Source organism: Oryzias latipes, chromosome 18, assembly GCF_053564925.1.
Source record: "Oryzias latipes strain Hd-rR chromosome 18, Olatipes_Hd-rR_3.1".
NCBI lineage: Eukaryota > Metazoa > Chordata > Actinopteri > Beloniformes > Adrianichthyidae > Oryzias > Oryzias latipes.
The window spans coordinates 33,884,496-33,910,174 of record NC_136254.1 but is presented as its reverse complement, the minus strand read 5'-3'; the positions used below and the strand labels follow the sequence as shown (position 1 = coordinate 33,910,174).

The following is a 25,679-nucleotide window of genomic DNA, read 5'->3' as shown; positions in this document are numbered from 1 at the left end:
GCAGAAGGCAGGCAGCAGGTGGACCCAGAGTGCCCAAAACCGTGATGAGTGGAGGAAGATGTGGAGGCCACCCGCCAGCAGTGGCGTGACAGGCTGATGATGATGAAAAGTTTAGCTTTAGTGTGTTCAGTAAATGTTTATCTTCTTCGGCCCAAAACCTTAAGCGTGTTTTTAATTTAGGCCCCTGTGTTTGACCCCCCTGTAATATGAATCTAGAAAATTCATGCATTTTTTTGTGTAAAATGGCTAAATAGAAGATAGGGAACACAACAGGATGTTGTCAAATTTTGTATGTGTGCGGGGGGAGGGGAACCTGGTGGGGTTACTCGCCCAAGGAGTAAGTTAGTGTAGAACCTCCACTGGAATGAACAGACATGTAATCTAAATGAATACATTTGTACATCAAATAACAATATAGGGATCAGTAGCTCTCATTGATTTCAGAGTACAGTCCATGTTCATTGATGATGGATAACTGTGACATGATGGCTGATTTTAGCACTTTATACCGTCTATTCAGCTCACTGGGCGTCTGTACCGTAAACTAGAATGGAAACGCGCATGCGCAAAGTCAGTGACGGCTAGTGACACTCAGCGAGACGCACTTACACAGATGTCAGCTCCAGTAAAATGACCTAAACAGTCTTTAGGTGCTCGATGTTCCCGCTTCTTCTACCGCGACGACAGTGGCGTGTTTTCCACGGTGAGGGGGTCCCAGTCGGTGGGAGAGCGGCGCAGGAACGAGGAATTCAAGACAGAAACGGTGGGAAAGTGATGAGAATCCGAAACAATCATTAAAGATGCAGCTTCTGTACCAGCTTGGCGGATGTGGGCGGGAGCAAGCTGCTCAGCGAGAATCAGCTGAGCGCTGATCTGAAGGAACGAACGAAGGGAACAGAACAGAGGGGGGAAGGGATGGCATGCGGTTCTGGGCTGGGGCGGGGCCTTGGCTCTGTCAGTGTAATTTTTCTCACGTCGTGCTTCTGATGTTCACATTCGAGACGAGGGAACATCTATACGAGCATCTCGACCCTATTTAATAGCAGCAGCTCCGTCTTTCTCCCTCACTTATGGTTCACGATGTCTGCAGCAGAGTTCTCGTCTGTTTCTGCTTCTTCTGTGTGGATTTCTACATGTCTGTGGTTCTGGTTCTGTTCACATGTTGAAGGTAAGTCCATGAATGTTCTGTTCTTTAGTTCAAGTTTCTCTTTGATGTTTAGAAACTTCCACCTTTTATGGTGGTGGTTCTTTCTAAAGACTATTCAATGAACTAACGTCTGAATTTGGAGAAAGTTTTTTTCAATGGATTCAGACACAAAATGATGACAATGAGGAAGATTGGACACACGGTTTCTCTGTACGGGTGACTTTATTTTCTAAATTTGAGACTAAAAGTCAATAAAAATAATTAGCCTAACCCTTGAAGCACAGGTTTTGCTCAGAACAGCTGACATTCTCCGTTTTGGGTGCTTTGGGTGTTGTCATTCTCCGTTCTGGGTGGGCGGGTCGGCCTTCCTCTCCCGTTGTGTCTTGGAGGAGTGGCCTCAATTTTGTGACGTCACCTACTGGCTTTAAAAGCAGCGGCTCCGTCTTTCAGTTTCATTCTTGGTTCAGTCATGTTTGCAGCAGAGTTCTGTTGTGTTTCTGCTTCTTCTCAGGAGAATTGTTGAAACTTTGTTTCAATGTATTCAGACGGACAGAAAATGATGAAAATGTGACACACAGTTTATTTGAATGTCGGACTTTTGTTTTCTTTTAAAAGTCAAAAATAATAGTAAAAAATAAATAATAATAATCCCCCCCCCCCCCCCCCCCCCGGCTTGTTCTTTTCCTGTTATTAAGTTACACTGTTTTGTTTTGGAGCGTTGTGATCAATAAAGTTATTTTAAAGACTTGAATTTGCCGGTTAAGATCAACTGAGTGAGCATGCGCGTTGAGTCTTTCTTTAACTACCATAGAATTGAACTTTTTAAAATGTTATTGATCCTCTGGAGGAGAAATGATCTCGATTCTATAGTTCTGCTAATTCATTTTGTTTTAATATTTTTTTACCGTTACAACAGTCTGCTGCAGTTGTCCTATTAGCTCAGAGTTAGTTTAGTTGTTTTGGTTCGTTATCTTCTTATCATCAGACCATTTTAACAGACCTGCTCCTTTCTTTACTCCTGAATGCAGTGGTTCTTCTCATTCTCCGTTTTGACTGTTTTCCTCCACTTTGGTCTGAAATCTTCTGCTGGTGCATCGTTGATACAATCAGCTGTTGACGCCTGATTGTTGAAACAAACACAGACGTCTTCGTCAACCTGAAGATGCTGGAAAGGAGACAAATAAATGAGAGCACTAGGGCACAGTTTGTAGAAATGATAAACCCTGAAAACGTCTCTGGTGCCAATGTTGATGAAATGCTGAATTCTGTTACTTCTAGCATCTTGAATGTTCTGGATGCCATTGCCCCTATGAAAGTTCAATTGAGAAAACATAGACAGAAAGCTCCCTGGAGGAATGATGATCTAGTCAGGGCACAGAAACAACAGTGCCGCAGAGCCGAGCGAAAGTGGCGCAAGTCAAAACTCCAGGTTCATTATGGAATATATAAGGCGGAGTTGTACGCTTATAACCAGATCTTATGCAGAACAAGGGAAAGGTACTTCTCTGAAATAATTGGAAGTTGCAGCAGCAACTCTCGTATCCTGTTCACAACAGTTAACAGATTAACTAACCCTCCAACCCAGCTACCAATAGAATTGGTTTGTACACCTAAATGTAATGAGTTTGCTGTATTTTTCAATGACAAGGTTCAGGGCATTAAAAAAGCCATCAACTCCACAACACATATAACTATCGAACGGCCACCTACTCACTCTAAGCTGACTCACTTTGTACCTGTCACTGACCAAACTGTCCAAGAGACCATCACCCGTCTGAGCTCGTCTACATGCTGCCTTGATGTGTTACCCACTAGATTTCTAAAGTCTGTCTTGAACAGTGTGTTGCCATCAATTACTCAAATAGTTAACATGTCTCTTCAATCTGGAATATTTCCAGAGGCATTAAAAACTGCAGTCATTAAACCTCTCCTGAAAAAGAGCGGTCTTGATCCCACTGTACTGAATAATTACAGACCTGTCTCTAATCTGCCATTTTTAGGAAAAGTCCTTGAAAAAGTTGTCTACCAACAGCTCACTGACTTTCTCTTATTAAACAATTTGTTTGATGTTTTCCAGTCAGGTTTTAGACCCCATCATAGCACAGAAACTGCTCTTATCAAGGTAACCAATGACATCCGCCTGAACACTGATGATGGAAAAGTCTCTGTCTTAATCCTGCTAGACCTGAGTGCTGCCTTTGATACTGTTGATCATGGGATCCTTTTGCACAGACTCCAAGACTGGGTTGGCATCTCTGGATCTGCCCTAAGTTGGCTCAAGTCTTATCTAGAAGACAGGAAATATTTTGTTGAAATTGGGAGTTGTGTCTTAGACTACATGGGCTTGAATTGTGGTGTGCCCCAGGGATCGATCCTGGGACCCCTTCTGTTCAACCTCTACATGCTGCCACTAGGGCAGTTAATACGCAGTAATAACATATCTTATCACAACTATGCAGATGATACTCAGATCTATGTGTCACTGACAACAGGTGAATATGGGCCGGTGGATTCTCTCAACCACTGCCTCCAACAGATCAGCGCGTGGATGCAGAACAACTTTCTCCAGCTAAACTCAGACAAGACCGAAGTTATTGTTTTTGGCCCACAGAAACAAAGAGAAATTGTCAGCAGCTACCTTCATTCTCTGTCTCTTAAACCCTCAAATCAAGTCAGAAATCTAGGGGTAATCATGGACTCTGACCTGAACTTTAACAGCCATATCAAGTCAGTAACATCAGCGGCATTTTACCACCTGAAAAACATTGCCAAAATCAAAAACATAATCTCAAAGCGAGACCTGGAGATACTTATCCATGCATTTGTCTCCAGTAGGTTAGACTACTGTAACGGCCTGCTCACCGGCCTGTCCAAACGAGCTGTAAAACAGCTTCAGTACATCCAGAATGCTGCTGCTGGAGTCCTGACCAGAACCAGGAAGTATGATCACATTAGTCCTGTGCTCAGGTCTCTGCACTGGCTCCCTGTACCTCAAAGAATAGACTTCCAAGCAGCTCTGCTTGTGTACAAGTCTCTCCATGGCCGAGCACCAAAGTACATCTCTGACATGTTAGTGCCATATGAACCATCTCGTACTCTGAGGACCTCAGGGGCCGGCCTCCTGTTGATTCCCAGAGTCAGAACTAAACAAGGGGAATCAGCGTTTCAATATTCTGCAGCTAAAATCTGGAACAGCCTCCCTGAAGGCGTAAGACAGGCCTCTTCTGTGTTCATGTTCAAATCTAGACTTAAAACATTTCTGTTTAGCCGTGTATATGACTGAAAGGTCCTATCTGCACTTTTCTTTCCTTCCTTTCTTTATAAATCTTTTTTTTTTTTCCTTTTCTTTTAAAGTAAATTTTATGTTGATTATTTCTATGATTTATTGTGATTTTAATGCATTTTTCTGTTTTGTGAAGCACCTTGAATTACTTTGTGTACGAATTGTGCTATACAAATAAACTTGCCTTGCCTTGCCTTGCCTGGAAAGTCGTGGGAGGAATAGCAAGTAGCAAACATTAGACCACTCCCACCCATTAGAGGACTGATCTAGTATCTACTGACAGTTCATCATAGTTTCTGCAGCCGTTTTCCAAGTCTAACATCTCTGCTCTTCACAAACTCTGAACAAGTCTGTGTTTCAGTCTTGGTTCAGTCCTGATGGATGAATTCTGGTCTGTTTCTGCTTCTTCTCTGCAGAATTGTTGAAAGTTGTTTCAATGTATTCAGACAAACAGAAAATGATGAAAATGTGGAAGATTTGACACACAGATTATTTCTACGTGGAACTTTTTATCCTTTTTTGGTTTAAACCAAAGTAAAAGTTTGTTAAATTTCTACCAAAACTTCTGCTGTGAATGTTTCCAAACCATGTTTTAGTTTGTTTTCCTCAAATGTTCCTCAGAAACTGAGTATTCAGTCAGTGATCAAAGACTTTAAAGTAGAAACTGTTTTGGTAGAAATGAGGTGAAAGACTGAAAACATTTGACTAAATGAATAATCATCAGGAATCATTGATTGAAATGTGTCTTTAGATAGAATTAGAAAAGACTATTGCTTTAATCCTCTTTACTCATTTCTGGATTGGATTCTAGTTTGGATTGGACTTTTATTTTGAAAGGATTTGTCTTTGGTCCAATCAAAGTCACATGTCCTTTGGTCTGATATCTATGTGGACAGAAATACTTTGGATCTTTTAGAAGCAGAAATCAAAGATTGAGAAGACATTTTCACTTGGAGGTAAAGACTCAGATTTAGAAAAGTTTCTTCCTGTTTTCTTTGTTTCCAGGTGAACCAATCATTGCTGCTCCTGGTGATGATGTCATCCTGCCGTGCCGCCTGGACTCTCAGGAGGATCTGCAGGATCAGACTGTGGAGTGGATCAAACTGGACATGAAGCATTTTGTGTATCTGTACTGGAGCAGGACGATCATAACTGAACACATGAACGAGTCGTTGATCCCGAGAGTGTCTCTGAACCAAGACGGACTAAAACGAGGAGACGTGACGTTAAAGATCAGGAACGTGTCGCTCCAGGATGAGGGGAAGTACAGCTGCTTCATTCCTGGGAAGAACTTCAGGGAGACGGTTCAGCTGGTTGTTGGTGAGTTTGCTCTGCAGGTTCTCCCTCACATGAAGAACATTTGTCCTGAACAGCAGGCAGGAAATGATGTCATCTCTTTGTTTCAGAGCCAAACGGAGTCAGAGCTCCAACCATGGAAACATCCCAGGTTGACATCATCTCCACTCCAGATCCAGGAGGAGACCGGATCTGGATCAGTCGCTCCAGACCGGCTCTCTGGATCCTTCTTGGACTTTTTACCTCAGTGATCCTCTCTGCTGTTTGTGTTTGTGTCTGTCAGAGGAAACAACCAGAAGTGAGTCCTGAATTCTCTGATCTCTCATCTTTCTGCAGGAATCTTCAGTTTCTAACATCCTTTGTTTTCTTCATGTAGGGTCAGAAACTTATGGAAACCTTTAACAGACCCTGAACCCACACAGCCTCTGGTGGCTGGAAGTGTTCATCAGTGGATCCATCAGTGTGAATGAGACTGAGACTGGAAAACACTGGAGGACAAAGTCAAACAGGAAATGGATTTACTTGAACAACACTTTTACCTCAAAGGACCAAAATGTTTTGGTTCCAAACATCTGCAATACTATTTCTACTTTTTACAATATTTTGATCAAACCACTTTTTGAGTTGAAGCTAAAATGTGTTAAAAAGCTTTTTGACCTGCTGTTTGTGAATGAAATCAGATTTCAGAAATAAGAAGGTCTAAATGAATGGAATGTATTTCCTGTGTGGATTAGAACTGTACACGGTGAAATGTGAGCACAGCTGATGGGGTTGACTTTGACTGGGGACATTGTCTGGTGGTGGAAGGAGAACTTAGAGGATCTCCTCAATCCCACTGACACGCCTTCTTTGGAGGAAGCAGAGAATGAGGACTTTGGGGGGAGGCTGTCCATCACCCAAGCTGAGTGTGAGATTGACAGGTGGATCAGAGCGGCGTCTGTAGTTATGTGGTCGCTGTATCGGTCCGTCGTGGAGAAGAGAGAACTGAGCCAGAAATCAAAGCTCTGAATTTACCGGTTGATCTTTGTTCAACACTCTCCAATGGTCATGACCCAAAGAACCAGGTTCTGAATACAAGTGTCTGAAATTGCTGCTAACCCGGTCCGGGATAAGCGGAGGAAGATGGATGGATGGATGGATGGATGGATGGTGTGAGAAATTTAATAATTATACAATGTTTAAAAGTGAACAGACAATTATAAGAATTGTATTCTTCAATTCTGCTCCTTTCCAATCGTGGAAAAGTTCAATAATGTGCAATAAACATGTAAACAAATGTTTGTGTGTTTGTTTGTGTTGAGTTGACGTTCTAGTTGGTGATGACACAGTTGTTCAGGAGAACATGGAGAATTGAGCCTTCATGTCCTAAACGTTGCTGATGGAAATCCTAGACTTTCATTCTCTGTTCTCTCCTATTGTTTTCATGCCATCATGTTCTTTCTGTCACCAATCAATCCATCCCATAATATCCCCATTGAAAAGAAATAGATGGAAACAAACATCTGTGGAGTTTTCCTGTCCAAACTGGGACTTTGGTTGTCATTTTAGAGCCAATCACATGGATGGGTTGATGTCCATCAGAGAAAAACTGCAACTGAGAGAAATGCTGCGTTCAAGTGCTGCTGGAATGATGGGAAAAATGACTGTCCCACTCTGAAAACACACAGGAAGGTCAGAAAAACAACCCATCTTCCAGCAGCACATGAATGCAGAAGAACTTTCTGCCCCTAAACAAAGGGATTTGTGTGTGTAGTGCGCCATCTATGGGGAGACATCATTTCCTGCCTGCTGTTCAGGACAAATGTTCTTCATGTGAGGGAGAACCTGCAGAGCAAACTCACCAACAACCAGCTGAACCGTCTCCCTGAAGTTCTTCCCAGGAATGAAGCAGCTGTACTTCCCCTCATCCTGGAGCGACACGTTCCTGATCTTTAACGTCACGTCTCCTCGTTTGAGTCCGTCTTGGTCCAGAGACACTCTCAGGATCAACGACGGTATCATGAATTTGGTCATGGTCTGTCCGTTCCAGTACAGATACACAAAAGGGATGCGGCCCTGTGGATCAGGCTTCATGTCCACTTTGATCCACTCCACTGAGAAACCACGCAGATCCTCCTGAGAGTCCAGGCGGCACGGCAGGATGACATCATCACCAGGAGCAGCAATGATTGGTTCACCTGGAAACAAAGAAAACAGGAAGAAACTTTTCTAAATCTGAGTCTTTACCTCCAAGTGAAAATGTCTTCTCAATGTTTGATTTCTGCTTCTAAAAGGTCCAAAGTATTTCTGTCCACATAGATATCAGACCAAAGGACATGGGACTTTGATTGGACCAAAGACAAATCCTTTCAAAATAAAAGTCCAATCCAAACTAGAATCCAATCCAGAAATGAGTAAAGAGGATTAAAGCAATAGTCTTTTCTAATTCTATCTAAAGACACATTTCAATCAATGATTCCTGATGATTATTCATTTAGTCAAATGTTTTCAGTCTTTCACCTCATTTCTACCAAAACAGTTTCTACTTTAAAGTCTTTGATCACTGACTGAATACTCAGTTTCTGAGGAACATTTGAGGAAAACAAACTAAAACATGGTTTGGAAAGATTCACAGCAGAAGTTTTGGTACAAATTTAACAGAATTTTACTTTGGTTTAAACAAAAAAAGGATAAAAGGTTCCACGTACAAACTGTGTCAAATCTTCCACATTTTCAACATTTTCTGTCCATCTGAATACATTCAAACGGACATTAAACAATTTTCCAGAGAAGAAGCAGAAACAAACCAGAATTCTGCTGCAAACTGACTAAACTGTGACTGAAACAAGCAGACGGAGCCGCTGCTGTCAAACTTGGTCTGATCTTTGTCTGATAGGCCACGCCTCTGACCAAATATGATCAAAGACTGAAAGTCAACTGAGTGGCAACAAAATAAAAATCTGAAAATCGGCTGTAGGAGACACGTGATGCTGTAGTATCGCGAGAGCCGACGAGAGGAGTGTGGTGAGTTTACTTGGCGGCGCGTAAGTTGTGAACAAACATTTTTGATTTATTTTATTACACCGCCATATTTAAATAATCCAGAAAGTTAAAAAATTAAAAAATCTGAAAAAGTTTGTCAAGCATTTGCCAGCCTGGATGACCTGGAGGACCTGGAGGATCTGGAGAATTACATCGACGAGTGTTTCAATACCTGCCTCATGAAGAAATCCAACACCGCCACTCCGTCCACCAAACGCAACCGTCCCGAAGACTCCCCGGGGGCTGCCTCCTCCCCAGGCAGCAACATGAGTGACATCCTGGATTCAATTGATAAAAGGCTCTCCAGCCTTGATTGCCGTTTAAATCTGCTGGAGATCCTCCATAAGGAATTCCAAGGTCTGCGAGAGTCTCTGGAGTTCAGCCAACAGCAGGTGCAGGAGCTCGCAGCGGAGAACCAGGCCCTCAGAGAGACCGTGAAGACCTTGGGCCACGACACCGCCCGTCTTTCTGAGGAAAACCGATCCATAAAGGAAACCCTCCTGGATCTTCAGGCGAGGAGCATGAGGGACAATCTAGTGTTCGCAGGGATTCCAGAAGAGGCAGGGGAAGTCCCGGAGAACATTGTTAAGTCCTTTATAGAGGTCCACCTGAAACTCCCCAAGGAAGAAGTCCAGAAGATCTCCTTCCACAGGGTTCACCGGCTCGGAGGGAAGAGGCCGGACAATCAGCGTCCCCGTCCTATTGTTGCTAAATTTGAACATTATAAACAAAAGGAGCAGGTAAAAAGCAGAGGGCGAGAGCTAAAAGGCACACATTATAGCGTGAATGACCAGTTTCCAGGCGAGATCCTCCGCCGGCGGAAAATCCTCTTCCCGCTGAGGAGGAAGCACCTGTCTGCTGGAGCCCGTGCGGTGGTTGCCGTTGATAAACTTTTTGTGAATGGCAAGCTGTTCCGGGACCCCGAGGTAACACCCTGGCTGTGCTGAAGGCTTTCAGAGGCGCACTGACATCTGCGCTGCCCAGAAGAAACCCGCAAACTTATTTAACTAAATAGGAAATAATCGGATCATCAATAATCCACACCTCTCAGGAAAAGTGTTTTTTCTTTCTCTCACATTCATGTTTCTGTTGTTGTTTCGTTGTTTTTGTTTTTTGTTCTTTCTCTTTTCCTCTCTCTTTTCTCTTGTCCCCCCCCCCTTCCCATTTCCTCATATGTGAATCAGGTAAAGTCAACGCAACCACGGTAAGTATTTATTTATGCACGGAACGGGCGCGCGCGCATACTAGCGCGCATAAGAGCATGCACACGCGATCCCGCACACACACGTTGATAAACTACAAAAACCTCACTTAGGCTCACACAGGACGCACGCAACATGCAACTCACAGCCAAGACACGTTCACCCACAACGCACAGCGCTTGTCAGTGTAGCAGAAACGCACAGCGTGCACGCGCACACGCACTATTTAGCCCTGCACTCTCCCGGTTAGAACAGCTATGAACAGTCTTAACATCGTTAGCTGGAATGTGCACGGACTTGGTTCTGGGCCAAAGAGATTGAAAGTGTTAAATCACCTGGATGATCTTAAAGCAGATATAGCTCTGCTGCAGGAGACCCATTTATCTTTATCAGCTGGTCATCTCCTGTGCTGTTCCCAGTATCCAGTTATGTATTCTGCCAGTTTCAACTCCAAACAAAGAGGAGTTGCAGTTTTGATTAATAAAAATGTTACATTTACTCATAAGGATACAGTTACTGACCCAGAAGGCAGATTAGTAATCATTAATATATCCATATAGAATAAGGACTTTTGCATCGCCAGTATCTATGGCCCGAATGTTGACGACTCTTCCTTCTTTCACAGATTCTTCACCTCACTCTCAGCTCACTCTGACTCCACAATCATTATAGGAGGAGACGTCAACCTGGTTTTGGACCCTGAACTTGACAGACTCAGCACAGCAGCAAATCAGCGTACATGGCAGTCTGCAAGTATTCTAAAGCAGTACATGAATGATCTGGGTCTCTGCGACGCGTGGCGCTCATGTCATCCAAGCACTAAGGGGTTCACCTTTTTTTCTCCAGTTCATCATTCACACTCTCGTTTAGATTATTTATTAGTCAGTAACTCCCTTTTGAAAGAAATTAAAAGTTCCAACATTCATCCAATTATTATCAGTGACCATGCACCAGTTTCTGTTACTATTTCAAGGGAAGTACCCACACCCTCGGGTTCAACCTGGAGGTTTAATACGTCTCTGTTAAAAGACCAGGAATTTATTGAATTCTTTAAAAAAGAGTGGGAAACCTTCTTAGAATTCAACAATACTTCTGAAATATCACCAAGTATTCTTTGGGAAGCAGCAAAAGCAGTCATTAGAGGGAAAATCATCTCTTATTCAACGCATAAAAAACGCAAAGAGAAAGCAGATTTATTAGAATTAGAAAATAAAATCAAAACTCTGGAGACTGCTTATGCTGCTTCTGCACAGGAACACATACTGGGGGACCTGAAAAATTTAAAGCTACAGTTAAATGACATCATCAATAAACAAACACAATTCCAGATACAAAGGCTTCAACTGGAAAGATACGAAAACTCAAATAAATCTGGCAAATTTCTAGCTAATCAGCTTAAAATTAATAAAGAAAAATCAACAATCACCTCTATTATGGACCAAACAGGGAATGTCACCCATGACCCGGTAAAAATTAATAATGCGTTTAAAGACTTTTATCAAAACTTATACACTCCACAGATCAATCCATCAGAACAAAGCATCAACTCATTTCTCAACAATATAAACCTGCCCAAGTTAAACGAAGATCAAATCACAAATTTAGACTCTCCGCTCTCGCTGTCTGAGCTTCATGAAGCTCTGTTACTTATGCCTAACAGCAAAGCACCAGGACCCGACGGCTTTCCTGCAGAGTTTTATAAGGAATTCTGGGAACAACTGGCACCAACGTTTTATAAAACGGTAAAATTTATCAATGAAAGCCAATCTCTACCACCTAACATGAACTCTGCCAACATTATCCTTCTTCTAAAACCAGACAAAGACCCCACGAGTCCTTCAAGCTATCGCCCCATTTCTTTAATTAATGCAGATGTAAAAATTATCTGCAAAGCACTAGCACAGAGAATAGAAAAAGTCACTCCTCACATAATTGACTTTGATCAAACTGGATTCATCAAAGGCAGACACTCGGATGATAATGTCCGCAGACTCGTTAACATAATAGACTTTGCCACCATCAAAAACCAGGAAATGACTATACTATCACTGGATGCTGAAAAAGCCTTTGATAGAGTAAACTGGAAGTTCCTCATTGCTGCCCTCCATAAGTTTGGGTTTGGAGAATCATTCATCAATTGGATCAAAATATTATATCACAACCCCAATGCATCAGTTAGAACTAATAAACAGACTTCCAACAGGTTTTTTCTTGGAAGAGGAACTAGACAGGGTTGCCCACTCTCCCCCTCTCTTTTTGCAATATTTATCGAGCCTCTAGCTGCAGCAATAAGACAGAATGAGAGTATTAAAGGAATTAAAACCAAACACAGCCATCATAAAATTAGTCTCTATGCAGATGACATATTACTGTTTTTAAGTAATATACATTCTGTAAATGAAACGGCAACAATCATTAATGAATTCTCTTCTATATCAGACTATTCCATTAATTGGAATAAATCTGTTTTATTACCACTGAACAGTAATGCGGAGCAAGGACTCACAATACCAGTTAAATCAGGCAATATAAAATATCTAGGTATTTATTTTTCCCCCAAAATATCAGAACTGGTGCAGCTAAACTACACCCCATTACTGAAAAACATACAGGACGATCTAACACGCTGGACCAACCTGCCTTTGTCCCTTATGGGCAAGGTAGCCACGGTAAAAATGAAAATCTTACCCAAAGTTAATTATCTCTTCTCAATGATTCCCACACAACCGCCATTAAAATGGTTCAAAACATTAGACTCATCCATATCAAGCTTTCTATGGAACAATAAACCTGCAAGAATTAGTCTAAAAACTTTAAAATCTGCAAAAAGCTGTGGAGGATTAGAATTACCTAACTTCCACAAATACTTTCTTGCAAATAGATTACAATACATCTTAAAATGGTTAAAAAATAATCCAGAAACCAACTCATGGTTAGACTTGGAACAGGCGTTATGTGGAAAGATCAACCTGTCAGATCTTCCATTTATTAGCCAAACAGTTAAAAAACAGGATTGTTTCAAAAGTATTAATACAAACGCCACTTTAACAGCCTGGTGGGAATTTCTCAAAATATCAAAATCATCAATTCAACCGTGCAAAATGACACCCATCTGGAACAACCCAGACATCCTCATAAACAAAAAAATTATCCACTTCCCAGCTTGGCAAGCAGGGGGCATAAAACAACTAGAGCACATAATTATTGATAGAAGATTGATAACTCCCCAGGAACTTCAAGACAAACATGGAATAAATAACTTCTTGGAATATCAGCAACTTAAATCAATTATTACTAAAAAGTTTAAATACAGAGACAACGATTTAAAGCTACCAGATGTAGTTACCACTCTGATCAATTTCTCAATGAATAAAACTCTCTCCAAAATATACAAACTTTTATGCAATTTAGATAACAATATTTCACTTCCGACAACAAAATGGGATGCGGATTTAAGCATCAGCACAGATGAAAGTTTTTGGTCAGAACTTTGTCTAAACACCTTTAAAATGACAAAAAGTCCAAATCTGCAGCTAATCCATTTCAAAACTCTTCACAGAATTTACTACACTGGACAGAGGATGTTCAAGATGGGTCTCAGTAACTCAGACATTTGTCAGCACTGTGACAGTAATCTACCCGACAATTACATGCATGCACTATGGTTCTGCACGCCTGTCCAGGCTCTCTGGCGGCAGGTATGTGCCGATCTATCAGTCTGGCTTAAGGTTTCAATCACAGCTTCACCGTCACTTTGTGTGCTTGGTGACATGAGTGCCATCGATGTAGAAGGAGGATTAGCATCTATCATTTTCATAACTCTTTGCATTGCTAAAAAAACTATTTTAATAAATTGGAAAAGCAAAAAAAATATAAATATAAGTCAACACAGAAATCTGCTGCTTGATCATATCAGCTTGGAAAAAATGTCAGCCCAAAGTTCAAGTAACTTCGAAAGAATTCGGTCTCTCTGGTCTCCCATAGCTAACTCCGTGACTTAGGGGGTGGGGGGGGCCTGGTCGTCGCTGCTCCTTGCCCTTCTGCCGTGGGCCGGGGTGGGGGTCGGGGCCTCCGGTGCCTGGCGGGGGTTGTTGGGGGCTCCGTTGGTCGGGGGATCGGGTCCGGCGCCTGGGTGGGGCGGGCTGGGGCGCTGCGTGGTCCTTTGGGCTTGGGTGTGGGGGTGCGTGGTGGGGGGGTGGGGTGGTGGTCTGGCCTGGCTTGGGGGGGTGGTCCCTTTGCCTGTGCTGGGGGGGGTCGGCGGGGGGCGCTGCTCGGGGGGGGGGGGCCCAGCGGCACTGGATGGGCTTCCCATCTACGCCTGGGGCTGGGATCGGCCCTTCCCTGGCTCTGGGGCGGGACGGGACAACCCTCTTGGGGCCCCCGGTCGCTCTGGGTGTCCTCCGCTTCGGCTGCGGGGTCTGGGGGGGGGTGGGGTGGGGGGTCTTGTCGGCCCTGACCTGTGGGGGGGCATTCTGGGGGAGGGGGGGGGTCCACTATTGGTACGGGGCAGGGGGGGTTGACGGGTCGGGGTCTCCGCTGAGGCCATCGGCGGTTTCCCCGGCCGGTTGGCTGCCTCGGTCCCGTCGAGGCCTGACCAGAGCTCTTCTAGGGCCGGCGTTTGGGGGTGGGGGCCTGGGCTTGCTCCGGGGGGGGCCGGCGCTTTCTGGCTCCTCTCTCTCTGTGTGGGGGGGTGGTGCTGGGCCTGGGGTGTCGGCGCCTCCGGGGGTGGGGCCCCTGGGCTGGGTGGGCCTGGCCCCCTTGCTGGGGGGGGGGGGCGGGGGACAGCTGTTTGACCACCGGGGGACAGTTTATCAGCTGTCCCCAACTTACCCCCTTCCTCATATAACCTCATAATAGGGTGAGGGGGTGGGGGGCTTAGCCTGCGATGAGCCTTGGGGGGGGGTTTACTAGGCAGTGGCCCCCCTCCTATGGTTGCCGTATGGAGTGGGCCCCCCCTCTTTCGGTTTTATTTGCACCTTAGACATGTAGGGCCCTTGGTAGGGGGGGTGCTTGGACATCACTGCCAGCAAGCAGCGGATGTCCTCCTAGCACCCTACCCGCCAATTTTAACCGCACCTTGGACATTTAGGGCCCCTTGGTGGGGAGGGTGAGGGGACGTCACTGTGAGTAATCAGGAGACGTCCCCTTAGTGCCCTACCCGCCAATTTTAACCGCACCCCCCTTAGTACACACACCCCTCCCCCCTCAATATATACATCCCAACATAAACACACACACATGCACACACACACCATCTCAAACACACATACACGCACACACAATTTGCAAGGAAGGTGGGACCTGGGTCCATCTGTCCCCTGCCTCTTCCCTGGTGGGGGGTGCGGGCCCCCCTTTGCAACGGCGGCCGTGTCCCCGGGGTGCCGGCTTCCTGGGCCCGGCGGTGCTCTCTCCGCGCGGTGGGGGAGTTCACATTACATCTGAGCCGGGGGTGTCTGGTCCCTGGGGGGTGGGTTCTGGTCCTTGCTCCTGAGTGCTGGGCCCCGCCAAATTTCCAACTGTGGCCGAGCCTGGTCGGGCCATATTTATAACACCCCTTGTGGGCCCTCTTTTTTTCCCCGGGGTTCCCCCTCCTGGGCGGGGGCGGCGGGCCCCCTGCCTCGCTCCTCCCTGGACCAACCGTGGGCCGGGCGGATGGTTGCCTGGAGTGCGGAGCGGGTCTCCCTTGGGGGGTCCTGGCTCGTACCTGGGGTTGGGGCGGGGGGATGCCCGGAACTCCTGGGTGGTGGTGGGGTGCTCGTTTGGGGCTGTGGGCGTCCTTCTCCGGTGGGGCTCTGCGTTGGGTTCTCCCGGCGCGGCGGGGGGGCTGCTCTCCTGGTTGGGCTGGGGCGGCGCTCTCTTTCCCTCCGTGCTTCCCTGGCCTCTGGCTCTGGGGGCCTTGCGGCGGCCCTGCTGGCCCTGGCCTGGGTGGCGGGCTTGGTCGCCCGGGCGGCGGTTGTTCCCTGCCGGTTCCCGTGTGGCGTTGGGGGGATTCCGGCTGCCGCTGCTGCTGCGGTGGGGGTCTTGGGGTGGGGATGGCTGGGCACTCTCCCTCCTTCTTTTCACGTTCCACCATCCATTTTAGAAGAACATAAAACCTCACCTGAGCACAGGTGTTAGCTCACCTTTGCACTAATAGCTTGCAGGACTGAATGACTGAAATATTTCACACTAGTTGGTTATCAGGCATAAGTATACGTGTGAACACTATCTGTTTTGTGTACATGTCGACAGATGGACATTTTTGCAGCTAGCAGGTGTGTTTGTAACATTTGGGTGTGTGTGTGGACAGGCCTCGCCCTTTTTGTACTGCATTTGAACCTTACCATAATGATTAACAACCAGTAAACTTGTTGCTTTATGCTGCTTCATGGTCTTATCCCCCTTCCCCTCCTATTATCACCCTCCTACCCCCCCTCTCTCTAACGTCCCTCTCTCTTCTTCCCCTCTTTCCTTTTCCGTCCGGTCCAACACCAAAGATTTTCAGACATGATTGAAATTAATAAAGTTTGGCCTCAATTACAAAAGGGGTTTATTCAGACATACCTTTGGTTTGTCAGAAGATTAATAACCCCTCTTGTTAAAGTAAAATATGTCCAACACAAGAGGCCCTCAGCTCTCGTCTGTCTGCCCAGCTGTTGGACAGGACAAGTTAAAAAAAAAAAAAAAAAAAAAAAAAAATCTGAAAATTAACATTCATCTTCTAAAACTTAATCATGTTCTTTTTTCTTAATAAAAGTTATTGCACTTTATGCTATTTTACAGAGATTCACATTGAGGTATACAATAAGAGAACAACTGCAAATATCACATCTACATATATTAAAAACAAGAATAGAATTAGAAATAAGCCAGGGGGTTTATTGTTTACTTGTTTACTTTACAACCAAACATTGAATCTTTCACATACAGACGGTTCTGATCACTTTTTGCTTCTCAGAACTAGAAAACTATTAATGTACAGATTTATTTTAGAAAAGAATACAGTGAAACGTGGTTTTTGACTAGAATATTTAAATTTGTGGATAAGAAATTTGGCCAAAATGAGCTAGAGATTTAAAAGTAAACCAGATTCCTTTGGTATAATATTTGATATTAGACCCAACAAGAGATCATTCCAGAATAAAATAACATAAAGCATCAATTTAGTCATGAATGAAATCACAAACTTCTGCTAAAACACTTCAACTTATAAAGATGGATGACTGTTTCAGGAGAATTGCAGCACCAAAAACCTACATTTCTCTCCATTCACTTCAATCCCTTCACTGTGATTATTTGAACATAGGGGCAGATGTCTCTTCTGCAGTTTTTATTTTTATTTTTACAATATAGTCAGAGCAGATTTTTTGTAGAAATATAACTTTTCCTTTTACTTTCTCCAAATTCAGACGTTAGTTCATTGAATAGTCTTTAGAAAGAACCGCCACCATAAAAGGTGGAAGTTTCTAAACATCAAACAGAAACTTGAACTAAAGAACAGAACATTCATGAACTTACCTTCAACATGTGAACAGAACCAGAACCACACACATGCAGAAATCCACAGAGAAGAAGCAGAAACACAACAGAACTCTGCTGCAGACATCATGAACCATAAATGAGGGAGGAAGATGGAGCCACTGCTATAAATACAAGCCAGAGAGCTACTTAAGGCTCACTGTGTAAAGAGAGTATGACATCTACCTTTGAAACTATGTACAACCTAATGTGAACATTCAGAATGTGTAGAATGTTTGGGAATGAGAATGACATTCTCTGCAACAGCACCACACAACAACAGAATGTGTTGCTGTCCATGACAACCCTTTCCACACAGGTGGATTTTTTTTCATTTTTAGACTTTATTTATTATTATTTATTCACTTATTTTTTAATATTTATGGTTACCCTATTTGTTCGTCTTATTTTATTTTATTCTGTAATTTGAATTTAGATTCTGTGTTTAGACTGGAATTTGAAGAGAAAAGGAATTTAAATTTCTATGTATGTATCAGAGATTGACAATAAAGTTTACTTTGAATCTTGAAACACAATGAATTGTCTAATTAATGTACTACAGCAGCATAACAATATATTTATTTGTGTGAAAACAACTACAGATGTAATGTATTGACAATCTTCTAAAATCTGTTGATTTAAAAGATGAACACACATGAAAATACTCAAGTGCTCATGTAAAATGTTCTTTAATGCAAAGAGCTCCGTAAATGGCATCCATATGACAGTTTCTATCCAAAAATTCAATTATTATATTTTCATCAAATACTTAAATATTGAAATAGCAAATTTAAACGACAAAAACAACTAAAAGCTTAAAAACACAATAATTCTTACAGAAAACACCAACAAAATATTATATAAAAAATATATAAAAGATGGTATCATCATTACAATGTTTAACTTTAGAAAAAACAAAACCTATATAGAAAAGCACAAAAATAAACAAATATAAAACATTAGGTGCTTTGGATGTGCAAATCTTTCTGTGCAAGGACTGCTCTGTGTTTAAAGTGGTCCTGCTGCTGTGCTGGTGCTGCTGGTGCTGGTGGCGGCGGGTCATTTCCTCTCTTTTTTCTCCCATATCCACGCTTCTGTAGCTCAGCCCTCCAAGACTGAGTCTCTGTTGCTTCACAAAACCAGTTCCCAAAGCTCTGACGGTGGGATGGCAGCTGTCTGTTTCCACCGCATTTGCTGCACGTTATGGTTTCTGTTTTTTGATGTATTTCCTTTTCATAATACCCATTTTTTCTTCTTCCATTTTCCTCTTTCGGTATTGTTGTGTCGTGTATGGCGTGCTGGAAAGAGGCTGAGGTGATGGCGGCACAGCGAGTATGATCGGCACGGCAGGAGGAGGAGGCAGGACAAAACTGAAGGGGACATTTTAAACGGGAGGAACCAAAACCTGTGAGGTGGATCCTGATGGGATGATGAAGGGTGTAGAACTCAATTGGGGTGCTAGTGCCTGCAGCTGTGGCTTTGCCTTAAGTTTTGCTGCTGCTGCTAATTCTGCTGCTGCTGTCAGGATGGAGGGCCTCATCACACCTGCCACCAGTGTACCTGAATGATTCCAGCTGTGTCAGCAGCTGGTTGGGGAGCATTATTCTAAACCCAGGTGTGACTGTGTCCACCACCACTGCATTTCCTGGAGCCACAACATGCAGTGAAGGCTTCATTCCTCTTTCAGCTGCATCTAGAATAGAATAGAATAGAATAGAATAGAATGGCTTTATTGTCATTGTGCATAGTACAATGAGATTCAAGCATCACCATCAGTGCAAGAACAGTAAGGAAGGGAAAAGTAGTAAAGAAAACATCGTAATATAATAAAATCAAACAAGCAAACAAACAGTATATACAAGTGTGCAATATAAGCTGTAAATTGTACTGAAGAGTGCCGAGATAATTGTGCAAAAATTGCGTATGAAAAAACTGTGCGTAGACATGTCAAAGTGCAGAGGTGGCAATGAGGTAGATAGATGACACTGTGGACAGACTGTGGACAGAGTAAACAGGAATGTTTTTTTTTTTCTTATCTGTGCATTCGGGAATTGAGGATTGTTATTGCCTTTGGAAAGAAGCTGTTTTTTAGTCTGTTCGTTTTGCTTCTGATGCCTCTGTAGCGCCTCCCAGAGGGCATCAGGTTGAACAGGTCTGAGCCGGGGTGTGAACTGTCCTTGATGATGTTCTGAGCCCTAGTGAGACAGCGCGCGGAGTAGATGTCCGTCAGGGTGGGGAGAGGGCACCCAATGATTTTCTGAGCTGTCTCTACGACTCTGCAGTCTCTTTTTATCCGCGGCCGTGCAGCTGCCGAACCAAACAGTTGTGCAGTATGTGAGCAGGCTCTGGATGGATGACTGGTAGAAGGTCAGCAGCAGGTTGGTGCTGATGTTGTTCTTCCTGAGGACCCTCAGGAAGTGCAGACGCTGCTGAGCCTTCTTGATGATGGCGGTGGTGTTGGCTGTCCAGGAAAGGTCTGCAGAGATGGTGATGCCGAGGAACTTGAAGGTGTGGACCCTCTCCACATGCTCCCCATTAATAAGGAGGGGGGCTGGGTCCACGCCATGTTTCCTGAAGTCAAATATGATCTCCCTGGTTTTGTTGGTGTTCAGGGTGAGGTTGTTCTCTGAGGACCAGGTTGTCAACTTCAGGACCTCCTCTGTGTAGGCAGACTCCTCCCCCCTGGGAATGAGTCCGACCACCGTGGTGTCGTCGGCAAACTTGATGATGCAGTTGTTGTTGTGGGCCGGACTGCAGTCGTAAGTGTATCTGCTGTCCACCTGCTGTCCTCGGGTCACACTGCTACATGCAAAGAACAAAGACGGGCCTTGACTTTGCCTTTTATTTTATTTTATTTTTTTCCGTATGCACATTTATAACGTTTGTTCGTCCTAACTTAGAATAGAATGTCTTTATTTCTATAGCACTTTCCCCAGAACAAATCAAGGTGCTTTACAAAGAGCATAAAATCATATCAAAACACAGAAAAGTAATAAAATACAATAATAATAATAAAACAAAACACAGTAAAATGTAGTAAAACAAGAACTAAAATCAACTAAAAGCTCTCCTATATCAAACCGTCTTTACCGTCTCTTAGATTTAAAACCATCAACGGAGTCAATCTGACGCAACAAGGGGGGGGGGGGGGGGTGAGGAGGTTCCACAGACGAGGAGCAACAGCTTGAAATGACAGATCTCCTCTTAGAGCAGAAACCCGACACCATCAGTGTTACATTGATCCCTACAGGAATCAGTAGAGAAAATCTATTGATTTAAATGTAAATCTATTGTTAACTTCTGGACTTTTTGTTGTCTCATTATTTACTACTATTATTTATTGACTTATTATTGTTAATTTATTGTTATTATTTATTATTATTGACTTACTATTGGTTCATTATTATTATTATTATTATTGACAATTGTCTGGCATTTCCAAATAATTTAAATTACATGTCACAGAGGTTAGTTGATCCCTCTGCAGCGCGGGGGGGGGGGGGGTGACAGCTCCTCAAAACCGATGACAGGTGTCAATCATCTGATCGAAGGCTCCAGCAAACCTGCTGAGATGATCTTGAACATCATTACCAACAATAATCCAGTGAAAGTTTTACATCACCTTAAATGAAGCAACTTTAAAAAGAGTTGACGTGACAAATGTTCTGTTTACGTGGAGTTTCTTTATTTCTGTTTGGTTCCATGTCTGATCAACAACACAAAACACTCTTTCAGTGTTAAATCTCACTTTTAGAATCTGTCTGATTGATTATATTTCAGACAAACAGATTATTTCTGGTATGCTTTGAGCCCCCCAAATGCCAAATATGTTTGAAGTAATGAGTTCTATGATTTAGTTTTTAATGTTTTATAAGACCTAAAAATATTATTCACAATAATTTATTTTTAGATCTAATCCCTCTGATATGTTTCACAAAGACACACATGATGTCACACATTAAGAAATTATTGCTAAAAATGAAGCAGGAGTCCAGCTCTAAAAAAAATGCTCTAAAAAATGATAAAAGAGCAAAGAAAACGGAATTATTTGATTTATTTCTTATTATTATTATTTCCAGGCTTTCTTTTGTTTTGTTCTGCAGCATGTTCATTTTTGTATAATTTTGACAGAATATATTTCTATGAAGAGCAAAATATTATAAATTATTTAAGGTTTAACTTGAGTTATTCTGGATTAATGTTCCTGTTTTTATTCAAATTTATGTTCAAAAAGTTCAGTTTAAAAGGTTTAAAAGTTTAGCTTTAGTGTGTTCAGTAAATGTTTCTCTTCTTCGGCCCAAAACCTTAAGCGTGTTTTTAATTTAGGCCCCTGTGTGAGTTTGACCCCCCTGTAATACGAGTCTAGAACATTCATGCATTTTTTGTGTAAAATGGCTAAATAGAAGATAGGGAACACAAGAGGATGTTGTCAAATTTTGTATGTGTGCGGGGGGGGGGGGGGGGGGGGGGGGCGCTGGTGGGGTTACTCGCCCAGGGAGGAGGTTAGTGTAGAACCGCCACTGGAATGAACAGACATGTAATCTGAATGAATACATTTGTACATCAAATAACAATATAGGGCTCAGTAGCTCTCATTGATTTCAGAGTACAGTCCATGTTCATTGATGATGGATAACTGTGACATGATGGCTGATTTTAGCGCTTTATACCGTCTATTCAGCTCACTGGGCGTCTGTACCGTAAACTAGAATGGAAACGCGCATGCGCAAAGTCAGTGACGGCTAGTGAGATCAATGAGTTATATCACTAGAGGAGACACGCCCCCTTTAGAAGCCTGGCCGACGGTGGCGGAGCGCGACGCCATCTTGGTGAGGTCGGCGACGCCCACATGACATTGAGTTCTATTGATTTTAGAGGTGTCTAAGTAGCTTTTATGTACTTTATATATTTTTACATTTATATATATTTATACATATATTTAAATATATTGCATTAATATATATAATATATATATATAGATACATCATTTGTTGTTGTTAAAGAAGAGAAACAGTCAGCCTTAAAAGCTCAGACTTTAACGAAAATGCATTGTTGCAGGACTTCTTACAAACAAAAAAATTATTATAAAGAATAAAAAAAAATAATTTGTAAACATTTAGGAGTTTTAGACCTCTTTGACATGTCATTTAAATTATTTAGAAAAACCCAGCAATAAGTCAATAATAATAATAATAATAATAATAAATCAATATTAAGTCAATACAAACAATAAGTAATAATAATACATAAATAATAAGTCAATAAAAACTAAAAAATAAGTCTATTTATAATAATAATAATATTAATAATAATAATAAAATAAATATTCAAAAGAAGTCCAAAAGTGAACAATAGATTTACCCTAAAACAACAACAACAACAAAGAAAAACAATAGATTTATACTGATTCATGTGAGTGATCCATTGGTGTAACACAGATGTTATGGTGTCGGGTTTCAAGCCAACAGTCTGGCCTCTTATCTAAATGTGTTTCCACAAAATGTTCTGAACATATTCAGACTGTATTGCTAGTTGGTACCACAGTGATCCATCTGGGTTAGCTCTTTTTATTGCTAAGATCCACTTTTTCCCTAAGTCTGAATCCATTGGAAACCTGCAAGAAAAGTTCAGTCTCTGAGTCAGAAATGTATTAATCTATATTACTATAATAGGCTAGTATGCTGTATACAGGTTTAGCAAAATAAAATGTACATTTATGTCAACAGCAAATTATACATACATCCATGGCCGGCCCTCCCTATACGCGAATTACGCAGCCGCGTAGGGCCCCCATCACCACCAGGGCCCCGAAGTGACGAAAAAAATAAAAACAAAGAAAGACCCAAACCTGGCAACCCATGTCATAGAATGTCCGTACCAACGTGCGCTCCGAATGTTGTGCAAAAGAAAGTTGCCTGCACGTTTGTGACCACCCCCCCCCTCAACACACCTGAACCAATCTGGCAACCCAAATAATGACGTTACACCGCTGTTAGCAACGATTGGTCAACATCATTGCATCTGATCCTGGCACAGTGTGCATTTACGAGCGCATTTTATTTCAATAAAGTTGGGAAAAAGAAAAAAAATGAGCACATTTTGTCACGCTGATCAGATGAGTAGGCCCTGGCTGCAGCCTGCAGAATTGGTCTACATAGTGGAATGCTGGAACGCTGAGGAATGTGAACACGCTGTGGAATGTTAACCCCGCCCACATTGAGCCCGTGCATTTGATTCACCTTTAGTTGTGATTGCAGGAAAGGGGAAGAATCAGTGGAGCACATTTTGTGTCATTGTGAATTGTATGAGGAAGAAAGAGAACAGAGGGAGGAAAATTTGAATGGTGCAATTTTTTCATGTAACACAATAAAATTATGTTTGTTTTATTTAAAAATCTTTATTTTAAAAGATTGTATCTACATTTAATTGACCTAACACAAAATGTATTAATAGTTTCCCCTATAGCTCCAGTAATCCAAAATAATTTAGTTCAAGTAAGGGGCATGCTGTTGAATGCTGTTTTCCTGATTCTCTTTATGCTTTTTGCCGTCTCACGGCTACAACTTTTCACCTATTTTAACCATTGAACTATTAAAATGTTCAACTCCTTCGTTTAATGCCTGGTATGACTATTAGTCCTTCAAATCCTTCGACTTTTCAAAAGTGAAAACTTTCGTTCGTTTTTTCCACGTAAAAAACGAAACTGTGGCATGAATCTATTTCATTATACCGGCGGCCTTATATTATCACAGTAGTGTTAGTTAAGTGGATTAGTTAGCGGGTTTAACATACAGAGGTTCTGAAATCAAATTTGGTCTTGAACTTCTGTTGCGTGATCTTTTTCCTTTGCCTTTCTTGATAAAATTTAGTTCGACTAACTCAATTATATTTCGTTACATGGAAGAATTTTCTTTGAGGTGGGGTTACTCATATTTATTGGATGGAAATCCTGCCCACAATTAAATTAAGTTCATCCAATGAGTTATTTTTTTGAGTCTGTGAGGCCAGACAGAATTTATTAACTCCCTAATACATGCACATGGAAACTTGTAAAGGCATAAGAAGACAGGAATCACTGTATAAATTCTCTAATTCAATTAAATATTTTTTTTTATTTAGAGCAATGAAAAACAATGAAAAGGGGATCATGAATACAAAGAATGCATCAGGAAAATACTAAACTTTAACAAAACAGACTAAACTAAACTGATGTCCCTGCCCTTAGACCCCCCCTTCACGGTGAGGAAAAACTCTTTAAAAACCGGTAGGTGGCAATATTGCACATGGAAACTTGTAAAACCAAAGAAGAAGACGGGCTCAATATGGGCGGGGTTAACATTCCTCAGCGTGTTCACATTCCTCAGCGTTCCAGCATTCCACAATGTTGTGCAGTTCTGCAGGCTGCAGCCAGGGGGAGTTGGATCAGATCGACAACAAAGATACTTTATCCATCAGGAGCTGAAAAAAGATGAAGAACTTCAACATCAATCACAAGGTAAGTTTGGAGGATGTTGGGGCTTTATTTTTTACATTATCCAGTATTTCTGTGCAGCTGCGCAATTTACGTAAATACTAATCGATCCGAGGTGAAGATTGCACACAAACGACCCTGTTTGTCGTAATTTCCAATGGAAAACTCGAAAATAATTCTGATACCCAAGTTTCTAAGATGAGGTCAGACACACATAACCTTCCAAAACGGTGGAGAGCAGAGAAAAGTAGATGATGATGATGGTATGGTGAAAAATGTTTAACTCACGTTATCGTATTGGTTAATAATTGTTTTGCTAACACATTTTTAGTGCGATCTGCATTTTCCGGTTTATGTCATTAAAAAACTGCTGTTTATCATAGCAGGTCAGGTAGTCTGACTTTTTCAACATTGAATGTGTATTAAAATCTTGCATTGGCATGAAATATGGAGAATCAAAACTGCCATTATTTGTATTTTGCAGCTTTGGTTCTACATGATGATGATGTTTTGCACAGTTTCATCTCAGCCAGCAGTTTCTTCTGCTCTCAAAAAGTATTGGAGGTGGTGCAGTATCCACATCCCAAGATGTTCCTGAAGATGGAATCTCAGGTCATTTTAATAGCATGTAAAATAATTTAAAAAACAGTGTCTGCATAACCCCTTATGTTCATAAACAGCAGCTGAGGAGTATGGAGTCCCATAATTAAATTAATAAATATGACCGCATCCAAATATACAATCAAACAATAAATCTCTCAT

The 25,679-nt window shown here is 42.3% G+C and overlaps 1 protein-coding gene across 2 annotated transcripts; it reads left to right on the top strand.

The window, feature by feature from the left end:
* The first annotated feature begins 339 nt into the window (after positions 1–339).
* On the top strand, positions 340–7,002 carry LOC111949251 (myelin-oligodendrocyte glycoprotein-like). 2 transcript variants are annotated; one of them, XM_023965984.2, is made up of 4 exons: positions 340–763; positions 5,436–5,750; positions 5,837–6,024; positions 6,103–7,002. In XM_023965984.2, the coding sequence occupies exons 1-4, from the start codon at positions 658–660 to the stop codon at positions 6,136–6,138; spliced, it is 645 nt and encodes a 214-aa protein (XP_023821752.1). In that variant the 5' UTR covers positions 340–657; the 3' UTR covers positions 6,139–7,002. The 2 variants fall into 2 exon arrangements, with proteins under 2 accessions (XP_023821752.1, XP_023821753.1); XM_023965985.2 differs by having other exon boundaries at positions 340–1,168.
* The last annotated feature ends 18,677 nt before the right edge of the window (positions 7,003–25,679 follow it).

Excerpts from the sequence above, each read along its gene's own strand:
- LOC111949251 (XM_023965984.2), top strand. The coding sequence starts at position 658 with ATGTTCCCGCTTCTTCTACCGCGACGACAGTGGCGTGTTTTCCACGGT. Across the intron at positions 764-5,435 it reads AGGAATTCAAGACAGAAACG|GTGAACCAATCATTGCTGCT; the intron begins GTGGGAAAGTGA and ends CTTTGTTTCCAG. Across the intron at positions 5,751-5,836 it reads GACGGTTCAGCTGGTTGTTG|AGCCAAACGGAGTCAGAGCT; the intron begins GTGAGTTTGCTC and ends TCTTTGTTTCAG.